The sequence below is a fragment of the Dermacentor albipictus genome, chromosome 8 (assembly GCF_038994185.2).
Source record: "Dermacentor albipictus isolate Rhodes 1998 colony chromosome 8, USDA_Dalb.pri_finalv2, whole genome shotgun sequence".
Classification (NCBI taxonomy): Eukaryota; Metazoa; Arthropoda; class Arachnida; order Ixodida; family Ixodidae; genus Dermacentor; species Dermacentor albipictus.
In genome coordinates this window covers 131,444,003-131,466,075 of record NC_091828.1, presented here as the reverse complement: position 1 = coordinate 131,466,075, position 22,073 = coordinate 131,444,003, and the positions used below count along the sequence as shown (strand labels likewise).

At 44.4% G+C, this 22,073-nt stretch overlaps 1 protein-coding gene and 1 long non-coding RNA gene across 2 annotated transcripts in view; one reads left to right on the top strand and one right to left on the bottom strand.

Moving 5' to 3' along the window:
• LOC135896981 (dual specificity mitogen-activated protein kinase kinase 4-like) overlaps positions 1 to 22,073 on the top strand; it is a 69,224-nt gene that overhangs the window by 9,143 nt on the left and 38,008 nt on the right. The window contains exons 2-3 of the mRNA XM_070524471.1: positions 13,120 to 13,425; positions 13,861 to 13,993. Of these exons, the coding sequence (XP_070380572.1) occupies positions 13,386 to 13,425; positions 13,861 to 13,993 (173 nt within the window). The 5' untranslated portion in view covers positions 13,120 to 13,385. The remainder of the gene's footprint in view (positions 1 to 13,119; positions 13,426 to 13,860; positions 13,994 to 22,073) is intronic.
• On the bottom strand, positions 1,510 to 12,903 carry LOC139049174 (uncharacterized). The gene is made up of 3 exons (XR_011508151.1): positions 12,825 to 12,903; positions 11,761 to 11,896; positions 1,510 to 2,338 (listed from the first exon to the last, which is right to left on the bottom strand). It is a non-coding gene; the product is annotated as an uncharacterized lncRNA (long non-coding RNA).

The following is a 22,073-nucleotide window of genomic DNA, read 5'->3' as shown; positions in this document are numbered from 1 at the left end:
TTATCGGTGGTAGCCTAAAATTCATGGTGGGGTCCAATCTCTGGAGTCGTCTGTGGCGATTATCCGGATTGTCCCAGTGCTTTGCTGTCAATTTTCGGATGACACTGGAGAGGAGACAGTTGGCGTCCGCTCTTGAAAAAGGAATTGAAAGCAGCGACTCTCGTTCTTCGAGTGCTTTCTTCGCTTCGGCATCGGCCAGTTCGTTGCCCTGTATACCGCAGTGACTAGGAATCCACTGAAATGTGATCTGGTGGCCGTTTTCTTGCGCTAAAGTGTAGAGCTCGGCAGTTTGAAGAGCCAACACTCTGTAAGCGCTTTCTTTCAACACCACTCTAAGTAGTTGAAGAGCCGATTTTGCGTCACTGAAAACTGTCCATATTTGAGGAGGCTGTCGCGCAATATATTGAACGGCCTCTCTTAGTGCCACTAATTCCGTAGATGTTGTAGTCGTCTTGTTATGCAGACGAAACCGTCGAATGACTTGATGCGCAGGCACGACAAAAGTCGCACCAGACGCATACGACGAGACCGAGCCGTCTGTATACACGCTCACCGAGGAGTCATATTCTTTCGACATATATTCAAGTGTTAAATGTCTGAGGCTGACGGTAGGTATTCGCGATTTTTTAGAAATTCCGGGAATAGATAGACGTACTGGTATTTTGGACATTACCCATGGGGGCATATGTGGAAGGTCAGCCGGGGCAAAGTATGCTGGCACCTGGATTTGAACCACAGTCCTTCTGCACGTGAGGCGGATGCTCTACCTCTACGCTATCGCTGTATCGGGGCGCAAGTAGTAAGTAATTATACGGGAAGCGTTTTATTTACTGTAATTGGAGGATTGGAGTAGATTAGTTTGACCACTCAAACAGTGGGACTGGTCCAACTGTCAGAATTCTGACAAGTTATAAGGACTGGAATCGCATAACCACAACTCTGAAGGAATGGAGTGGGAATAGAATGGAGCACCCCCACTCTGCAATTCTGCACCATGCCGTTAGATCCTGTTCTTGGGCAATGCCAGCACAGCTCTAGAATCACAAAGACGACCGCACTACCAGGGCGAAACACATAGGCCTGTCAGCTGCCGCATGATCACGTGCTGCCAACGAGCAATCCTGCACATCCTATATATATATATATATATATATATATATATATATATATATATATATATATATATATATATATATATATATATATACACACAGTGCACAGACTGGTACCCTAGGTAGGGGCTAGGACTCACAAAAACTATAGTGTACTCCACAACTGTGACTAGTACCAGGCCACCAAACTCCTTGCCCTGTGCACGTTGCTGTCTAACTTCATGAGCCTAGATCCTGATGCAACCACTGGTGCCACACTGCTATTTTCAAAGGCCACCACTAGGTAAAGTGCCAGGGCCCGCCCAGGCCAGGGGTCTGGTCCAATACACAAAGTCTGGACCAGGGGCTTGGTCCAATACACAAAAGACAGTAAACTTTGAATTGACAGGTCTACGAATTGGATTAGTAAATTTTTAACTAACGCGAACCAATTTGTAACTACTAATGAATTTTCTTCTCCGTGATTGCTAGTAAGATCCGGTGTGCCACGAAGCTCTGTATTGGGACCAATTTTATTCCACCAAAAACATGGCTCCACACATTGTTTGAAAACATGTGAGTGCATATGCTTGTATCGGACAGCGAGAATAAGTAAGAGTCGGTAAGCAATGTCAAATACATGCAATCTGGCTTACAAAACAAAAGAAACTGGTCACTATTTAGTAATAGTTTTCTTTTGTGTGAAACAACTGCACCCTTGAAAAGTTCCTCATTCTACAAAAGTTCATATAGTGAAATATAGAAATATTTGGATGCACTTGAGTTGTCACCTGGCCCAGGGAACTTCTAGTGGCGGTCTGTCTCGATCTCTCAATTCCTGGCACTCCCCAATATTGTCACGTGGGCAGCAAAACTGTGATTAATGAAACGAGCGTTTTATTGGGCGAACTTGTGCCCTCAAAAACAGGCTACACTCAAAGAAGGATGGTAGCGGCGAACACGATCGGTGGTCGTCGAAAACCTGATGAGCGGGTCAAGCGCGTCGGCTTTTATACATCTGTCGTCGAATGTTCCAGAGCAATCGCTGGGACCCGCGTGCCTTTCACAAAGTTTCACATTATTCATGTCGCGCACACATGCATTTAGATAACACAAGTTGCAGTGAAAGACAGTGGATGGAACCCATCGATAACTTCCAGAAACTTCTTTTACATGCAGGCAATTATTTCCTTGAGAATCTCCTCTTGCAGTGCAGGAGCTGCGAAAGCAAAAGCTGCCTGCCTCATCTGGAACAGAATAAATTCCTTTCGAAGGCAAGCTCAAAAGCAGAAAGAGAAGTCATCAAAGCATTCCACATCGCTAAAATTTGTGAGAACTAAGTTAGCTCACCTTCTTGATACCTATCAAGGAAAGAAATAGAATTCTTAGATGGGCACCTTGGGACTCTACTGCACTCTTAATGCACAGGTGGCCTTGCTATTTTTCATATCTGCCTCTTGCACAATTTCTTTGCGAATGTTTTTTGTTTTGCCATTTTGAAGAACCTTATAAACTCTCTGCCTTCACCAAACAAAGCCAGTCGGAAGTCTATACTTTGCGCATGCATCTATGCTTTTGTTCATGTCCTGTCTTCCTCACACAGTTTAAAATTTTGCTGAAGCTACAAGCTGACTAACCCAACAACATGCCTTACTTCAGTGTCCAGCTGGGCTTGTTGGTAAAGCTACACAATGCCAGCTCAAGTTACCACCGTGTGTGTCTGCTCTTCCGTGTTTGCATGTGGCTCAGCCTTGATTGCATGTGTAGTTTCAGTACTAGCTACTATATTTTAACTACTAATATAACTTCCATCTTCAACTTCCAGCTAGACAGAGTACCTCATACTACATTCTGAACATTGCTGCAGTCAAGAAGGATTTCTGTCTAATGCGCTGGCCTCTACCACCAAATGCCTGAAAAATTAAGAAACATTATGTAGATTCCAGACACAGTCGGGATTTATGTTGCAGGTAAATGGCTATGTAGCGTTGGTTTGGGTTCTTCCAAACATTGCAGTGTTGACCAATGTGTTTGTGTATGGCGAGTGATTGCATATATGACACAAGCTTTGTGAGGAGAGTATGAATGCAAAGGCATGGTTTCTTTGCCTCTTTCCTAACACTGTTGTGGCAGCTGTTTTGACGAGTGGAAAACTTGGCTTATGCAGTATGCGCAAATGGGCACGTGCCTATTCTAGGCCCATCTCATAGAATAGGTATGTGTCGCTGCGACACAAGTATACAAGCCTTACATGTAGTATTAAGATAAGTGTCATATGTCTCTGTGCATACACCTCTTGTCAACGTTCTTCACTAAACAAGCACATGTCACCTTCATCCTCACTGCACAGAGAACAGCTATAGGTGATAAGGTGGCTTCCCTGCATAACATGCCTGTGACATCTGCTACTGCTAGCTTGCCAACGCAAATACGCTTTCCATCATTTGGATTGCAACAATGCATTAAATATGAATGTTTCATAGATTCTCATTAACCACTTTTAACATGTATGTTGGATCTACACAATTCCTTTTTGTACTCCAGTGAAGAAACATTACAGCATAAAGGTACAGTGTCCATGTTGTGCTAGCTGCTACAGTGAGGGGGACTTGGAAATGTGAGCGAATCCCGAAGGTGGTGCATTCTAACAAAGCACCTCGAAGTCCAGCTACAAAGGAAGAATGGGAGAAACTGACATGCTCACAGTTTGATAAGCAACTTGTATATGCACACATGCTCTGACATGTATTATGCACTGTTATACACGTGCCACTATCCCATACACACAGCAATGCATTGGAGAGCAAGAAGTATGTGCACGACAGTGGTCAAATGGCTAGAGTGTCAGGTTGTTATGCTGGGAAACAGGTTCGGGGTCACTGTAACATATTTTTGTTTTCAATGCAGAAGACCGAAACGAGTCGGGACGTAAAATTGCCTACTGCAAAGTGCTTGGTATGAAAAAATAATTATTTGCATTAAAAATGCCCAAATCTAGCGCATGCAAGTGTGCATTCCCACATACCTGAAACGTTTTGAGGTGCAGCACATTGCAAGTGCAGTGGCTTTGCCACAAGGTTGACGTGTATAACAGTAAAGAGCATAGCAACAATGGTAGCTTTTCCATATAACCAAGGTGCATTGCGGTGCAGCACATTGCAACTGCTGTGGCTTCTACACAAAGCTAATGTGCATAATGCTGCAGCATGATGGAGCATGTTTTTAACAGACACAACATAGAGGCTCTTTACATGTACATCAATGATTTCATGAGCAGCTAAAGTGGTTGTGAATGTTGCAACGATAATGTTTTTGTTTTCACTTTTCAGACTGCAGAATGCCGATTTCTACATTATACTAGGGCAAATAAGTAGCTTTTTTATTTTCTATGCCTTTTAAGCAGTGTGGTGTTATCGCGACCACAGTATATTAGAGAAAATATGAAAATTTAGTATAATACAACTAATAAGCTTTGCTTCTAGTATCACTGAAAATCATATCAAGAAGCTTGGAGAACTGTCTCCTACTGAGTGCACATAAAAAGCATTTCGAAATGGTGGGCTCAAAACACTGAAACTTCAGTCACAGGCTGCTTTCTTAGTCTTCCCCCAAATATAGGTCATGACCCTGAGACAGCATACATCAGATTCAGCTTGCAGTTGTGAAGTGGCTTGGGAAGTTCACAAATAGATCTGAAATTATTTTAAAGTTCAGGCTATAGCTTGTATGTGCAGTTGTGCCTGCTCATAGCACAACTGGTGCTGTATAGCATACTCGTGATAAAAACAGTTCCCCAACAGAAAGGCACTCCTTTTTGTGCAACTTCCGTGACTGTCTATTAGACAGTCACGAGAGCACGAAAAGGGTTTGAGACTTTTAAGACCAATTTCCTTGAGGCAAAGTTTCGCATGGAGCCAGTTTGGTCACAAGTTATTCCTACTCACACGTCTGTTTTCTTTTTTTTTTCATTTAGTTTCAGGTCCACCTAAATTATTGCCATCATGACAGTCTTCACATAATATGGTAGCATCAATGGTTGTATTAATCATTCGAGCATCGAAATCTAAAAGTTTGCAGCAGTGTAAAAGGACAGGAGGACAACGGAAAAGAGGAGAAGTATCACATTTTAACATTAGTGGGTTGCAGTGCAACAGAAATAGGCAAGCACTAATTGAGCAATGAGACCACTGGACACAGGAAATGCAGATTTAGTTGAAACACAGCAGCCTGTAAGGAAGAGATGGAACATTAATTCTTTGCGAAGCTTAGTCTGCATCACTATTTTGTATGCCATCGGTGATCATGAACATGCCAGAGGCAAAGCATACTGTTATGGGGATGTTGGAAGTATAGAAAGACTGTATTTACAATATAATGCCGCGAGAACTTGGTCACATTCACAACAGTGATGGAGAAAATCAACGACGTCTGTTGCACAACTATAGTCGGCAACACCTTTGTTATCGCGTAGCGTGTCATGTAATCAGTAGCGACGGCAATCGACTTGTTAACTCTAGTCATCGGAAAAGTGCCAGGCAAGTCAAGGCCTAAGCGAGAGAACGGTTCGGAAGGAACTTCAACTGGATGAAGTCATCCGACAGGTGGCCGGGGAGGTTTCTCTCGGTGCTGACACAATTCACAAGTTGCGACATAAGAGTGCAGTAAGCAGTAGAGACCCAGCCAGAAGAACCGGTGTCGTACGTGATCGTATGTACGCAAAACTCCAAGGTGTCCCGCTGTCGGTGCATCGTGACGTTCAAGAACAGATTGCAGATGACAAGGAGGGACAAGGAGCAACTCAGGGCCATCAGCGTTGATAGTGCTGTGGTAGAGGATGCCGTTGTGCGGCACGAACATGCGGCATGTGCCGTCAGTGCTGCTGGAGTGATTGTATTCCGGCGATGATGGGCTGTAAGGACTCGTCGCGTTGTTGTTCGCCGTGCATGTCAGTCATGTCAGTGAATGCCATCACGCAGGTCATCGGATCATGCGTAAAAGGATTAAGTGGATCCACGGGGTGACGAGAGGCAGCCAGTGTCCTTTTGGAGGCATCCAGTCTTGTAAGTGACAATAAATGAAAATTCCTGGAGCCACAAAGCCCAGCGACCAAGCCGCCCTGTCGGGTCCCGGAGGGAAGACAGCTGGCAGAGTGCATGGTGGTCTGTAACGATCGAAAATGTGCAGCTGTACAAATATGGCCGGAACGTGACGATAGCCCAAACTAAAGCGAAGCACTCCCACTTGGTGATGGGGTAATTTCTCTCGGCAGGTGACAGCAGGCAGCTGGCATAAGCTATCACGCACTCGGTACCCTTGTGTTGTTGATCGAGAACAGCGCCGATGCCATGACCGCTTGCACCAGTGTGGACTTCGGTCAGTGCAGATGGATCAAAGTGGGCAAGTATGGGAGGGGTGGTCAGAAACCCGATGAGAGCGGCAAAAGCGTGAGCCTGCTCCGGGCCCCGTGAGAATGGCGTGTTCTCCTTTAGAAGATCTATTAAAGGCTGAGCAATGTTGGCAAAGTTTTTGACGAAACGGCGAAAGTAAGAACACAGGCCGACGAAGCAGCGCACGTCAGAAGCAGAATGTGGCACAGGGAAACTGCGTATGGCACGAACTTTTTTCGAATCTGGTTGAACACCGGATGTGTCAATGAGGTGTGCCAACGCTGTAATCTGACGATGCCCAGATTGACACTTCGTGGAATTCAGTTGGAAGACTGCTTTTAAGAAGACCGCAATAATGGCAGCGAGTCGGGTAAGTCGGCTGCCGAACATGGGAGAAAAAACAACAGCTTCGTCAAGGTAACAAAGACAGGTGGTCCATATGTAGCCTCGCAGAAGAGAGTCCATCAGACATTCAAATGTCGCTGGAGCATTGCATAGGCCAAAGGGCATGACTTTGAACTGATATAAGCCATCCGGCATGATGATGGCTGTCTTCTCCAACCATTTCATCAACTGAAATCTGCCAGTAGCTGGATCGAAGATCGATGGACGATAAGTATTTAGCACTGTGCAAGCAGTCCAAGGCGTCATCGATGCATGGTAGTGAGTAGACATCTTTTCGTGTGATCCCATTTAAGTGGCAATAATTGACGCAAAAATGCCAGGCACCATCTTTCTTTTTTCACACGGACGACAGGCGAAGCCCAAGGGCTGGCTGATGGCTCGATGACCCCCTTGCGGAGCGTTTTGCCCACCTCTGGTTGGATGACTCGATGTTCATGCGATGCACGATAGGGACGCCGACAAATAGGATTTGTGTCTCCAGTGTTTATACGGTAGTGAACAACAGATGTTCGGCCTGGAGGCCTGCAGCCAAAATCAAAGATGCCATTGTACGATTCAAGCAGGAGACGTATGTCCCTGGCCTGTGTAGAGGTGAGGTTAAGTGCAGTCATTTTTGCAAAGTCATCCGTTAATGAACCAGAGCTGGGAGCTGCAATTGGCACTAATAAACCCTTCTCAGAATGCAGACTCTCAACATCAAATTCAGAACCACTAGAAACGCTGTCCAAGAAAATGCTGGCTGGAATCACTTCAGGGCACAGGCTGAAATTAAGAAGTGGTAAAACGATGTCATTATTAGTAACCGTGACTGGTTCAAAGCACATCGATGATGGGGCAAAGAACATATTCACCATCAGGAACATGTGGCTGGGCGGTCAAAGTGACGTAAGTAACTGCATCGGGTGACAAACGCACATCGTGAAGTGAGCACAAGTGCGGGGAGGCGGTGCTCGGAGCATCAGCTAGTTGAGGCAGTTCTAACTGAAGAACGCCGGTCATTAAGTCGATGAGAGCAGAATGAGTGGATAAAAAGTCAAATCCAAGGATAACGTTATGAGGGAAGACGATCACAGCAAAGAGAACAGAACTAGGGCGGCCAGCTATACTTGCAGTACACATTCCAAGAACAACCAGCATGCCACCGTCAGTCATATGAAGCACTCGGGCAGCTGCTGGGGTGAGGAACTTCTTTAAACGTCTACACAGCCTAGCACTCATCACAGATATGTGGGCTCCACTGTTGATGAGTGCTTGGACAGCTATGCTGTCTATTTTAACGCCAATTACACTTATTCCTGTGGGCATAGACAGAGGATTTGCTGCAGCATTAGGCAATGCAGCACCACCTCCGAGGGCTGCATTTCTTAGTTTTACGAACGGGTGTGGCCAAATGCCACAGGGGACGAAAGGCGACATGGCTGCAGCGAACAGGAAGATGGGCAACATGTTTGCGGTGAACGAGACTGGTGTACGTGCGACGATGGTGAGCAACTGTACGACATGTTCCTAGCAGAGTTGGCGCTGTTAGATTCAGCGGTGGGCGAAACATTTTCATCAAAACGGCTCAGGTTGGTCGGCGTGCGAAGTGTTAAGGGCGACGAGCTGCGACAGTATCAGGCGACATGACCAATGCGGCGACAGATGAAACATATCGGCTGGTCGTCTGCAGTTGTCCACCTAGTCGGGTTGCGATAACACGGACAGAAGCGTCGGGATGGAGCAAAAATAGTAGAAGGGTATTTGTTAGCTCTGGTGTTGGCAAGAGCACAGACAGAACATAAACCAATGTTTTCAAGTTCCTGGTGAATGATAGCTTGTGAGAAGGGGACTGAAAATGTAGCATCAGGGATACGCGAACAGAAATGCAGGCGCCATCACATCCAGTTCATGTCAACAATTCACACCACGTCCTCCGATGGCGGTGCGTGCTGCTGTGTGGGTTGATCTTCACATGTCTGCATTGCAGCAGTATTAGGAAGTCTGGCGAATGGTTGCAAGACTCATCGGCTTTTGGCCTGCTGGAATTCTCAGCACTCTTTAAAGATAACATCAACTGTAGGGCAGCTTTTGCACATGAGCAGATTAAAGGCGTCGTCAGCAATGCCCTTAAGCACATGCCCGACCTTCTCAGCTTCTGTTATGTTGTGATCGGGTTTGCTTTACAACAAAGTGCCAGCATGTCCTGGATGTACAAGAGACAGGACTCCATGGGGGATTGGGCACAGGAGGCCAGTTCCTGTTTTGCATCAATTTTACGGCCGGCTGGTTTGCCAAACAACTCTGTCAACTTCTCTTTGCGTTGGTCCCAGCTTGTTAGCTCATCTTCGTGGTTTTCGTACCACACTTTTGCCATGCCTCTTAGGTAGAACAACAGGTTAACTAGCATATGCGTAGGGTCCCATCTGTTGATTCCACTCATGCGTTCGTACATAGCCACCGACTCTTCAACATCGGCGCCATCGGTACCGCAGAAAGTTCCAGGATCCTTATTTATCACCGCCGCTACTGCGTTGGGGTTATAAATAAGGATCCTGGAAGTTTTTGCGGTACCGATGGCGCCGATGTTGAAAAGTGGGTGGCTATGTACAAATGCATAAACTCGGACATGCGAGAAATCGTCAGCGCGTCTCTACGGGACTGCACGGTAGTCGAGGCTGAAGAAGCGGCCGTCGCTCTAGCAGCAGCGGAGGGCTATCGGACTAGGTGGTTTTTAACAATACTAACCAACTCCCAAACAGCATGCCGAAACTACATGTTAGGCAGAATAGGTCACAGAGCGCTCCACATACTTCGCTCTGAAGATCACCACACACAAAATCCAGAAAAAGAACAACCAATTAGACAGACGATAGTGTGGACGCCGGGTCACACGGACGTGGAAGGCAACCGTGAGGTTGACAGGGTAGCTCGAGAATACACAGCATACCGAGCACCCTCCACCAATGACCTCGAGGAAACTGAGCCAGTCCCCAGAGAATACTCGGTTATCCTAAACCACTATAAGGGCAGCAGGAAGCGGTACCCCCCACTGCATAGCTCTCTCACTAGAGAGGACTCCATAGCTTGGAGGCTGCTACAGACGGGTGCATATACGAACTTAAACACACTCAGTAAAATACAACCCACACAGTACACTGACAAATGCCCATGGTGCCAGGAAACACCCACGCTCTACCGTATAACGTGGGCCTGCCAGAAAACAAACGCGGCACCAAACCTGAGTGCGGAGCAATGGAAAGGAATGCTCTCTAGCGACTGTCAGGACATCCAACTAGGGCTGATCCGACGGGCCCAGCTGGCAGCGGCATCCAGCGGAGCCCTGGACTAGAGGCAGAGGGTTATTGCTAAAAAGATGGAAGACACCATTTGACTCCGCGAAATTCATAAAATTTTTCTAGAGCTCAATAAACGTTTTTGCTCCTTTTCCAGGATCCTTGGGTTGCACAACCACAACCTTGGCTATGCCCAATGACAAGGGACAGCAAGATGCTACTTTATGCCCAGATGTCACGTCTTATGACATTTCAAGGCAGCGAGGCTGAGACTGCACTGTATTCAGCGGCACTGACAACCATGATGTAGAGGACTGACTTTCCCCCTATGTACAACACATCAGCAGAATAAGAACAAGGAAATGCGCCACACAGGTGCGTGGCACTAAACTGGACGCACTACCTGCTGTATGCAAAAGAGAATTAGGAAGAATGAGCTTCCCATTACTCCTGAGCACCTACCTACAACTGTTTTTATGGGCACAGCATTGAAGCTGCAATTGAGGTAATGCCTAACACCACATGAAATACAAAGCACAATACGTCAACACAGAGAAACCAAAACAACTGCACACACAACTTCTCACCAAAATAGACACAACGTCTGCTTTATGTTGTATCTGAGCTGAAACGGGAGAATCCCAAACTCTGTGTCACATAACATCTGAAAGAGTCAGCTGCTATGAGAGAACCAGTGAGATTAATCTGGTGCGCTATGCATGCACCTGTAGCCTAACGGGTAAAGAATTGGGCTGCTGCACTAAGGACCCAGACTAACGACCCACCATCAGGCACGTTACTATTATTGAGCCTATCTGACTGGATGTACGAAGAAGCCAGGAGACGGATCATGATAATGCTTTGCACAAGAGACAACGAAGCTGAACCCACGTTTTCTGCCTTGTGCTTGCAATGCTCTACCAAGTGAGCTTCAATGGCAGTTGTCCCGATGTCAATTTTCTTGGATAGCTGCGCATGTGTACTAAGCATAGCCCTAAGAGTGCTGGGCAGCAGCACTCACAGTCATGATGGCAGATGTTAAGTATCCTTTAAAACACCCATACTACAAAGTACATGATCTTAGAAGCTGGCAAGTGGCTAATAAACACTCGTTTTCTACCATGAGGAACCAAGGCAGCCGAAATCAAAACATTTGTAGCTTATGAGCGAGAAAAATCAGGGGAGTCACGCAGCTCAATTTTTTGTTTATAACAAGCATATGATGGCAACAGACTATGAAGCAACAATGACTATATAGAAAAATGGGTTAGAGCTGACGACAATCATTGGCAGCTCACACTATAATGCTTTCTCTACAATGTATTGTCTCAAGACATCTGGCAGCAAAAATCTTTTGGATTCTTCTACTATGTCTTTTGCAACTGAAATTTTAAATGTGTGTAATACTTCACGGCAACTTAGAACACTTACATGGTTAAGCATCTCCATACCTTAAATTTGTGGACCAGTTTTGTCACCTTTCTAGAACAATAACTCCCTGGTGTCATACATCACTCAAACCACTACTAATTAAATCTACCTTTAGATAAGCAGTACCTGCATTAGATGCAGCAGCATACCCTTTTAGCAAATGCATATACATACCACGCTCCGACTGAGCAAACCAAACAAACCAACAGCGACCAGTACTTGTGTCCATTTGTCTTCAACGAGACAGAGACAGGCCAGGTCTCAATAAACACAACAAATATAAGGTGCAGGCAGAGGAAATAAGCAGAAGCTGTAAAGACAGCAGTAAAGTGAAACAGATTAGACAAATTTGCACACAGTCAGCGATCTGGGCCGAGGACAATTCACAACGTTACTGCCACAATTAGAAGCAAATGCTCCTCATGCAACAAGAAAAAACACGTTTTAGCTGTAAACAGCACGAGTGCGTGGAGTTGGTTGATATTCTAAAAACAGCACAGACAACAATTAAAGCAGACACACTACTTGTGTCATCTGCCTTCTTGCTGTTTTTTAAATATCGGTCACAGTTGCAAAGCTACGCACATGATCTATGAACGAAAGCAACGGACGTGCATATAAAGCTTGGTGAGCCGATTCATACTCATATATGTTTAATTTTGAAAGTTCCAGTAAAAGCGATAGTAGCAGCAGCAGTAAAGTGGGTTCGTTTACCAGCTCGCTCACAACGTACGCATTGTATGATTTAACTCGACGGCTCGCAAAGGGGCTACTAAGAAGCTTTAAGTGAAGGAAATACGCTTTCGTTATCTCACTGCAACGAATGAAAGCCTCTGACGCCCATACCGCGGTCAGCAGTGAGAAAGTTAATTAAATGCAGCAATGCGCTGCATGGGTAAATAAGAAGGGCATAGCGTAGTCATCCTATAGAAATGGAGAAAAATAGACTTAAGAAAGCGATAAACATCATAGGACGACATCCACGCTAGTTGAGTGCATGCATTTCTGGCGCGTGGAAGATGTCGCTGTTTTTTTTTTGTTAATTTTTTTACATCGGTGCAACGCGTAGGAACTGCAGTGTTGAAGGCACGAACGAATAAATTATACTGCGATCACTGCGGGACCTGCGACAACCGTTTCGTGTTCCTTCGAATTTCGAGATCACATCGACCACAGCTCGAATGCGCAACCGGTTTTTTACGTGTCAGCAAGAGAACGGGTAATCGCACAACACTTACCGTTGCTCCAAGTACGTCGCGGTAGCACCAGCAGCTGGGCAACAAATGTCATCAAGCCCTGGCCCACCGCAGTGTCCGCAACATTCGCCAGAAACTAAAAGCGGACCACAGCCATACGTACGCGCGCGAACGAGACGCAAGCCATGCGTCTGAGTTCGAGGGTAGTTATTTCGAAAAAGCAAAAACAAGCAATACTGTGACGTCACATCCGGTAAAGTCAATTTGTCCTCCTTTCTCACCTTCTCTCAGCTAACGCATGCGCAGAGACCACGGAGCACTCGGGGGCGATGTTCAGGTGGTGGGTGTATGGTGCGTGCGGCCGTGCGATGCGTGCACTGTGAGTGCGTCTGTGTGTACGTTTGTAACCGCCTGCTACTGCTCTGCGTTATGGCTCTTCGTGAGGGCTCTCGACGTCTACTCTAGCTCCGGGATCATGTCAGCTAATCTGTAACGCAGAAACCCAGAAAAACATTGTCCTCGTCGACACTAAAAGCACTCGGAGGACAGCTCCGAAAAGCCTCGATGCATCCGTGATCAGGAGCGTAGAGCGGCAGTGGTAAAATGGCGGATCAGCAACGCGGGATTTCACGGATAAATTCTCGTAAGTACGGCTTGCTGTGCTAAATTCAGGAGTTATTCGGGCGCACGCATTCGTTGCGAAGGGTTGAGAGATTCAAACGAGTGCTCGACATTGTAATGAACCTTACCTGCGTTTCTGGTATTGTTTTACTTTTCGTTGCGACCGAGTCGTAACGTATTTCCGTTCGCAATGAATGCATCAAATATCGCGGCTTGCACGAGTACGGTTACGCTTCTTTGAAAATTTCTTTCGAAGAAAACAAGGCGGTCATCTTAAACTGATCAAATGGTTTCGTTCATCTGCCACGGGAATCGATGTAGGGTTTTGTGAAATGTGTTAGGTGCGAAGCAAAAACGACAGATTTCTTAGGTCGTATATGTGTGTGTGAAGCGTTCGGCCGTTTTCGGTGACCGAAGTGCAGCGTGTTGTTAAGTATATTTGTGCTCTCATTCTCAGCCCGTGATATACACGGTCGTTCGACGGGGAGAGAACAGTTGAGGCTCACTTTTGGAAACGGTTCCAAGAAACATCTGGGGAATGCCAGCAAGCTTCCGTCCAGCATACCTGGTTTCAACTACCCAGTGCGAACGTGAGTATCAGAAGGAAGCCTTCAGGCTCCTGGCTCTGCGGGAGCCCGATGGCGCCCTTGTTGCATAATAATTGCTGAAAATTATGACTTTATGCGATTGCTTCCTAAATGTGCTGCCAAGTTCACAGCATTACCGCAAATCCTGATGAGACAGCAAAGCAGCCATACAGGCTTGTTTGACATTGTGAGAGCATGTCAATTCTATTCCACTGTGCGGATTCGGAAAACACGTTTCAGTGAACATTCCAGCCGTTCAGCATGCATGAACTGGAACTGTACTACAGTTGACTTATGACTATTTAAATTCGAGTTAGTTCAAACAATTATTATTATTACTATTATTAATTGGGCAGTCAGATTTATCCCTCTGCTAATTTTTTTCCTTATTCATACTGTTGTGACGTCGTCACTTAGAATGTTTTCGAAATTTCAACCGCAAACCATGGTATATGCCTAGCTTTGCACATTGACGTGCTGAGGATAGCATGCATTCTGCTGTTTACAGCTACGCAGTATGCATACCTACAAACTCCTGAATTTTCCCTAAAGTTTATGTATTCAAGCTTGTCCTACAACTTTATAAATGATTTGTCAAGTTTTACGAAAAATAAGCTCTGTTTGTGAAAAAGTTCCACCTGTTGTTCTCCAACCATACGTTTGGATGATTCTGATTGCAACAATACGCCAAAGGCGTATCTGCTTTGGGCATGTTTATTTAGACAAGTTCCTGAAGGAGGCGAAATCAGTTAAGAACGACAGAAAGCTGAGCTAGTTGGTAAGGATTCATTATGCGTTCATGTTGTCCACTTCTCTTATGCCCTGTCTGCACGCCTCACCTTTTTTGCATAGCAAAATCAGTAACTGCAAAATTGCTGAAAGGTCACTGTGATCTAAAGACAATGCTTTCCTTGTTAGTCTCTTCTGTTCCAAGTGTGTTGCCAAGGGTGTTGCTGCTTGTATCATGTTTGAAATGTAAATCATTGTTAACATTGTTAATCTTCTTTAACATCACTGTTGCTATCTTACACGAACATTCGCAGCCTACTAAAGAAGCACAACACATTGAGTACCTATTTGTAGGATGGTGATCCCAATATTGTAGCTTTAACCGAAACATGGTTGAGCACTGATGAACTTCTTCCCAACACTAAGAAATATAACATTACAGGCACAAACATAGTGGGAAGAGAGGTGGAGGTGTTCCGGCTATAAAAAGCTGCATTTCATCGTTTTTTGTTGACACAAATTCCACTGCTGAAATAGTCTGGGTTGCATGTGCAACAGCTTCTACCCGTGTTATAGTGGGTACTTGTTATTGGCCGCCCGAAGCTGACCTCTCGTTTCTTGATGCACTGCGTGAAAGCATAACCTTTGCTACTCTACAATGTTCTATGGCTATCGTTTATCTCCTGTGCAACTTTAATTTTCCATTAATTGATTGGCCAAATCTGTCGTCATCCTGTCGCTCCTCTGCTGAATTCATTAACTAACTTAACACTAGATTGCAACCTAACCCAGATAGTCTATCAACAAACCCGCGGTACCAACATCTTAGATTTAGTATTAACTACTGCACCCAATACCACCGGGCCTATTGCGCACATTGATGGCTTTACTGATCACAAATTTTTTCAATTAAACATTAATATTCCAGTAACTTTCTATGGCGCTCACACTGAAAGCATTAGAGATTACAATGGGGCTGACTACAACAAAATTAATGCTGAATTAGCTATCTTTTTCACTGAAGAATTTCAGCTATGCCTTAGCTCAAGATCAATGAACGACAGTGGAGAACTTCTTCTTAAGCAAAAATTAACAGCACTCATAGAAAATTCATAGAAAATCTCAATAGAAAATTACAGGGGAGGTATTCTGCAACAGTCCACCTGGTGGACTTGTCCATTTTGTCTGCTGTTGAAGTGCTGATTAGCTGTGGCACCTCGCGTCTGCGGATGCGCAGTCCAGCCCAGTCAATCAGAACTTCAACAGCAGACAAAATGGACAAGTCCACTAGGTGGACTCTTACAGAATACCTCCCCTGGTCTAATGCTTGGTCTAGCAAACACCTTCAAACATTAAGAGGCGTCTGTATAGGCCAGCTAGAAGGGACAATGAAGCCTCATCTTGGGCGGCATACAGTGATTTTCTAAAATCTTGCTGTACAGAGCTATGCGCAAAGACATACATTTTTTAATGTGACCTGCCCTATCTTCTGATCAGTAACCCCAGAAAATTCTGGCAAGTTATATCACCAAATACCACTGTCCACAATGTTGTGCTACATGATGATGATTAAAGCCCTTTGTCTTATGCTGATTGTCCAGTAGCGTTTAACATTTCTTCCTTATCTGTTCTTACATAGGAAGACTGTTCCACTGTTCCCATAGTCTCGACTTTTAATATACCTGTTATGGAACCAATAGAAATTACAGCAGATGGGATTTCGTCTTTAATAAATAATTTCAAGTTATCCACATCTTCCAGCATTGACTGGAAACTCAAAAATACTAAATAATGCCGTTAGAATTTCAAGCCATATTTCGTGCTGTATATTTAAGCAATCCTTGTCATCTGGCAAGCTACCCTTGGACTGGAACATAGCTAAGGTTACCCCTGTATTCAAGGGGGATAACAAGTACTCTTACCGTCCCATCTCGTATATCTACCACCATTTAGAATCAAACGACTTCTTTTATTTTAACCAGCATGGATTCAGAAAAGGCTTATCTTCTGACACTCCTTGCTCTAATTTATAACAGAATTACACTCCAGCATGAATAAAAAACAGCAAACTGACTTTGTGTTCTTAGATTTTTCTAAAGCATTTGATCGTCTTGCTTGTTGTCACCTTTTCTCAAAATTATCTGCACTCCGACTGGATTCATTAACTTTATCTTGGCTCTGAAACTTCTGTCGTTGTGGCAGCAGTTCACTGTTGTTAATAACCACTCATCGCTTCCTTCTGGCATTATTTCTGGTATTCTGCAGGGCAGTGTCCTTGGTGCTCTTTTCTTAGTTTTCATAAATGACCTTCCACAAAACATATCATCACAGATAAAACTTTTTGCAGATGATTGCATTCTATACCATTCAATAAAAACATTTAACGGCCATTTCTTATTGCAGAATGACCTTAACCTGGTCACTTTTTGATGCCGTATATAGCAGATGACCCTATAAACTCAGACAAACTTAAAGTTATGTCCTTCTCACGAGAACATATAACTCTTGCTTTTCTTACGTCATAAATAACATCATTGCCCTTCTGACATCGTCGTATAGATACCTTGGCATTTAACTTGCACCAAATCTTTCTTGGAGTACACAAATAACAGCTACCTGCGCAAAAGCCTCGAAAACTCTGCGTTATCTTCGACAGAACTTGCCTAAATCTCCTGCTACGTTGCGTAAATTGGCATGTCAGACTTTTGTTCACCCACAATTAGAATTTGCTTTGTCAGTAGAATTGTTTAGTTTGTATACTAGAATTAATTCAATATAGAACAGCACGCTTCATCACAAGTAACTACGACAGAACTTGCAGTATAATGAAGATTAAAGCAGATATTTTGTTCCAGCCACTTGAAACTTGTTGCACAATAAATCTTCTTTGTCTTTTCCATATATATTTTCATGGTAATTGATCTCATGTGTTGCCTCTTGAAGCACCAGTGTGCATGTCACATCACTTTAACAATAGCCACAGTTTTGTGCGCGTCTTTGGCAATACACTGTCATTTATCGCATCAGCACTACCATGTGTCAGAACAGTATGGAACAGTCTTCCTGATAACATTGCGTGATTAACAAATCGTGATGCCTTTCGTGAAAAATTGCAAAGCTTCTTGTGGCAACATTGTATAAGGATGTTTTTTTACCTCCTTTCCTTCCCTGTTATTACGCTGCCTCAAGCTTACCCTGGACAAACATATTTGAACTTTGTTTTTTGTATCCTGTGACTGCATGTATTAATATTTATATTGGTTACTCCTGCAGAAACACTTAAATTGCATCTCCCCTTACTCAATGCCCTTAAATGTTTCTGTAAGATATTTTAAATAAATAATAAAAAAAGTGTATGTGTCCTACAAAAGGATGTATGCTTGGGGTGAACGTTTAAGAAAATGCTTTCTATTCCCGTCCTCCCCCTTGCTATTGTGTCTGTAGGACTTTCATAATTTTAAGGTTGACACGTTGGGAGGTATAAGTGTGTTAACAGCATTTTGCACTACTTTCAGCACAGGCTTGCTGCATTCTTGTATTTTCAGTTTATTTCTTGTACCCCTGTCACACAACAAATCTAATGTCATTTACAACAAATGACATTCGCTGATAATGCCGTTTGTTGGCTGTCGCATGGTAAAGCGTAATGACATTTGTCGAAAACTACATTTACAATCGAATGAGTTCGCCAAACTCATTCGCATTCGTTTTGGAAACGAATGTGTATCCTCGACACCACCAGTGTACCGGTGTTCCGCAAACAGCACATGCTTCTTTTTTGTTTAACAAAAAATAACTATTATTCTATCAATTTTATTACCTAATTATTACTTTAACAACATTGAAGCCCATCACGTGTGTAATTACAGAAAACTACTGTACTCTCATTTCAGTGACTAGACAACTGTCTTTAGCTTTCGCTACAGCAGTCGTGTTGGTTCGCACCGGAGCATTGGCTGCAGCCACTTCGATTGACTTGACGTAAAAGCATGCGCATGTTTTCCGGTGGCATGCGCCAAGAATGAGAATATTAGGTACCCGCATGCACATCAGAACGGTGATGACATGCAACTGCTGTTCTCGTTCCACTTCAGCAGATGTAGCGAATGTGCCCATTGTGCTTTTTGCCATGTTGCTTGCCTTATCTTTACTTGGCTTGACTCGACTTCTTTATTCTTTATTCAGCGAGTGCCCCGCTTTGCCAGAAGGGCGTTACAGCAGCGGGGTTACAGACTTAAATAGAACACTTCTTCATCTATACAGCACACTTGCATCTCTTGCAGCCGGTTCCAATCTCTGATGGTCATCACAAAGAAGGAATTATAAAACATAGTTGTCCTTGCACGGTACTGCTTCACTTTGTGTCGGTGATCATTTCTACTGGATATGTAATTGGGTTGATACAAGTAGTTATTATAAGCAATTCCAGTGTTACCATGAAAAATACAAAAGAAAATTCAACCGCAGTTTTTTTCTGCGTAAAGAAAGCTATTCCCAACCCAATTCCGTTTTCATAGCGGTACAGCTATCTGTCCGCTTGTACCGCCCTAAAACAAACCGCGCAGCTCCATTCTGAATTTTTTCAAGTTTATCTATAGACCTGGCCTGCATCGGGTCCCATACAGGGCATGCATACTCTAAAATCGGCCTAATACAGGTGAGGTAGGCTGTGTTCTTTAAATTCTGGGGTGCCCATCTTAGGTTCCGTTGGATAAAGTTAAGAGCCCTTGCTGCTTTACCAACAACATAATCAATATTAGCATTCCATGAGCAATCATGCGATAAAACAACACCAAGATATTTGCATGTCGGTTCAGTAGCAATCACATACATATTCAGGCCGTAAGATGTTTCAATTTGTTTCTTCTTTTTGGAAACACGCATGTGCACACACCTTTTTTGGGTTCAACGTCATTTGCCACTTCTGGCACCACCTTGTAATACGATCCAAATCGTCCTGCAAAGAAACGCCGTCACTTGCGTCCCTAATCTGCTGATATAAAACACAATCGTCGGCAAATAAACGCATGCGCGATGAAATACCCACAGAAATATCATTAAAGGGCCCCTGAAATGGTTCGGACAAATTTTGTAGGCGCGTAGGGTACAGCTTAAGTAGAACATTCGCACCACAATTTAAGTGAAGCGTTACGTATTAATGGAGCTGCAAGCGATTAGAAGTTACCCTCCTCCCTAGCTATGCTTTTCCTCCTCAACTCGCTCGCCGAGCGAGCGGCGCTAAGCTCCGCCTTCACTGGTTCAGCGTCACGATGCAACGTCACATCGTTCACTTCCGGTTGTTTAGGAGCACGCCCCCTCCCGCGCGAGACCTCTCCGCTAGCCGCTTGGCCGTCGACCGAGAGCTATCGAAGCAGCGTGCGTAGCGAGCGTTCTGTCGTAGCGCCGAACGTGTCCGGTACTCCGCTAAAAACAGGCAAGCTGGTCATTTCGGCAAATGACTGGAGGCATAAACTCAAGCTGATGAAGGAACTTTAGCGTAGACGTACGTGAGCAGCCTGATCGGTCTGCACGGTCCAGACACTTGCTGGCGCAGCGCTTAACCAGTCAAACAAAGCGCTAATATTGCTCTAACCAAGTGTAAAGCATTTTCAACATTTATAAATCAACGTGTTGATGATTACACTCCTGCGAAAAATACACACCAGCAGCAAAGAATACACTTCGTTGCTGCTACTGTGTATGGTTGAGCTCTGTGCCACCAGGTGGCTGCACCGTGCAGACCGTTCACATTTGCCCTTCTGCTCATCTCGTGGCTCATCCCGGCACAGTCAAGCGGCCAGACCCTGTCCCCTTGCGCTTGCGTTTGCCCTAATACTGGACTCGCGGTTTGCAGGTCGCTAGGTTTGCAGTCCACAAGGCAACAAAGTCGAATCATAGTGCTCGCGAAAAGACTGAGACCGACTCTGACCGCGGAGCTCTCGTCAAAATGGAGTACGTTGTAACACAAGCAGACGACACTTGCTGTGTGCCGGAAGTGCTGAAGTGTACTAAAAAACTATTCTTGTGTATTCTCTTCAAGTTATTTTCTTTTTACAAAAACAAAGTAACTAACATTCCAACTATTACGAGCATCATTTGTTCACCATAAAGTTGGAAAAATTATCGACCACGCGCCCTGGTCAGCCAATCAGATAGCTCGCCCATGTGACGTAATATGGGTTATTTGCATCATATGGGTAGGGGCGGCTTAAAATTCCGCCGAGCAGTGCGCTGCGATCGGCAGCGATGGGTATTTTTAAAACCTTATAATAAATTACACGCTTTACGCAGAGCACTTAGATGCATCAATTAATGATCAGAAGAACCTACTCTAACGACTCAGTACGTTTGCAGAAAATCGCCAAAATCGTTTCAGGGTCCCTTTAACAAAAATGAGGAATAAGAGCGGTTCAAGGACGGAGCCTTGTGGCACGCCTGACGATACACCAACATAGGATGAACACCTCCCATTTAAAAGCACGCATTGACGCCTGTTGAACAAGTAATTGGTTATCCAAGTTAGTACATTCTGGTCAAAATTTAGAATCTGCAGTTTGACGAGGAGAAGGGAGTGCGACATGGTGTCAAAGGCCTTTCAAAAATCTAAAAAGACACACTCTGTTTGCCCACCCTCGTCAACGTTGGAAGCCAGCTCATGAAAGAACTCTACAAGTTGCGTGGTACAAGAAAGTCCTTTGCGAAAACCGTGCTGCTCATTTATCAGAACATTATTATCTGTAAGATGGGTCAATATGTGCTTAAATAGGATATGTTCAAAGAGTTTACATGATATCGATGTTAATGAAATGGGCCGGTAATTTGTTACATCCTTTTTTGAGCCACCCTTATGAACCGGAACAACATGGGAAATTTTCCAATCATCGGGTAAAGTGCCTGTTGAAAGGGACCTAGTGTAAATTATGTAAAGGTAACGCGAAATGGGCGCAGCACATCGCTTCAGTACACGAGGAGAGATACCATCAGGACCAACTGCTTTGGATTCATCTTGGCTTTCAAGAAGAGAACGTATACCATGAACACTCAGTTCCACCGGCGGCATCAGTGGAAACATGCTTGGGTGCGGTTGGGAAGGAGCGTCATGCTTAGGTAAAAACACGGATTGGAAATACGTATTTAAACATGTGGCTTTAGCTTCCTCATCGACTATAACCGTATCATTAAAATTCAGTTCGCTGGCTCCTACATTATCAGATCCGCACTCCTTGATATAATGCCAGAACAACTTGGGATTAGTTTTCATTTTATTATTGAGCCCTTCAAAATATCTCTCTTTTGATTTTTCAACACTTGTTTTATACTGCTCCGTTAATGCTTGTAATTCTTTCGCGTGCTC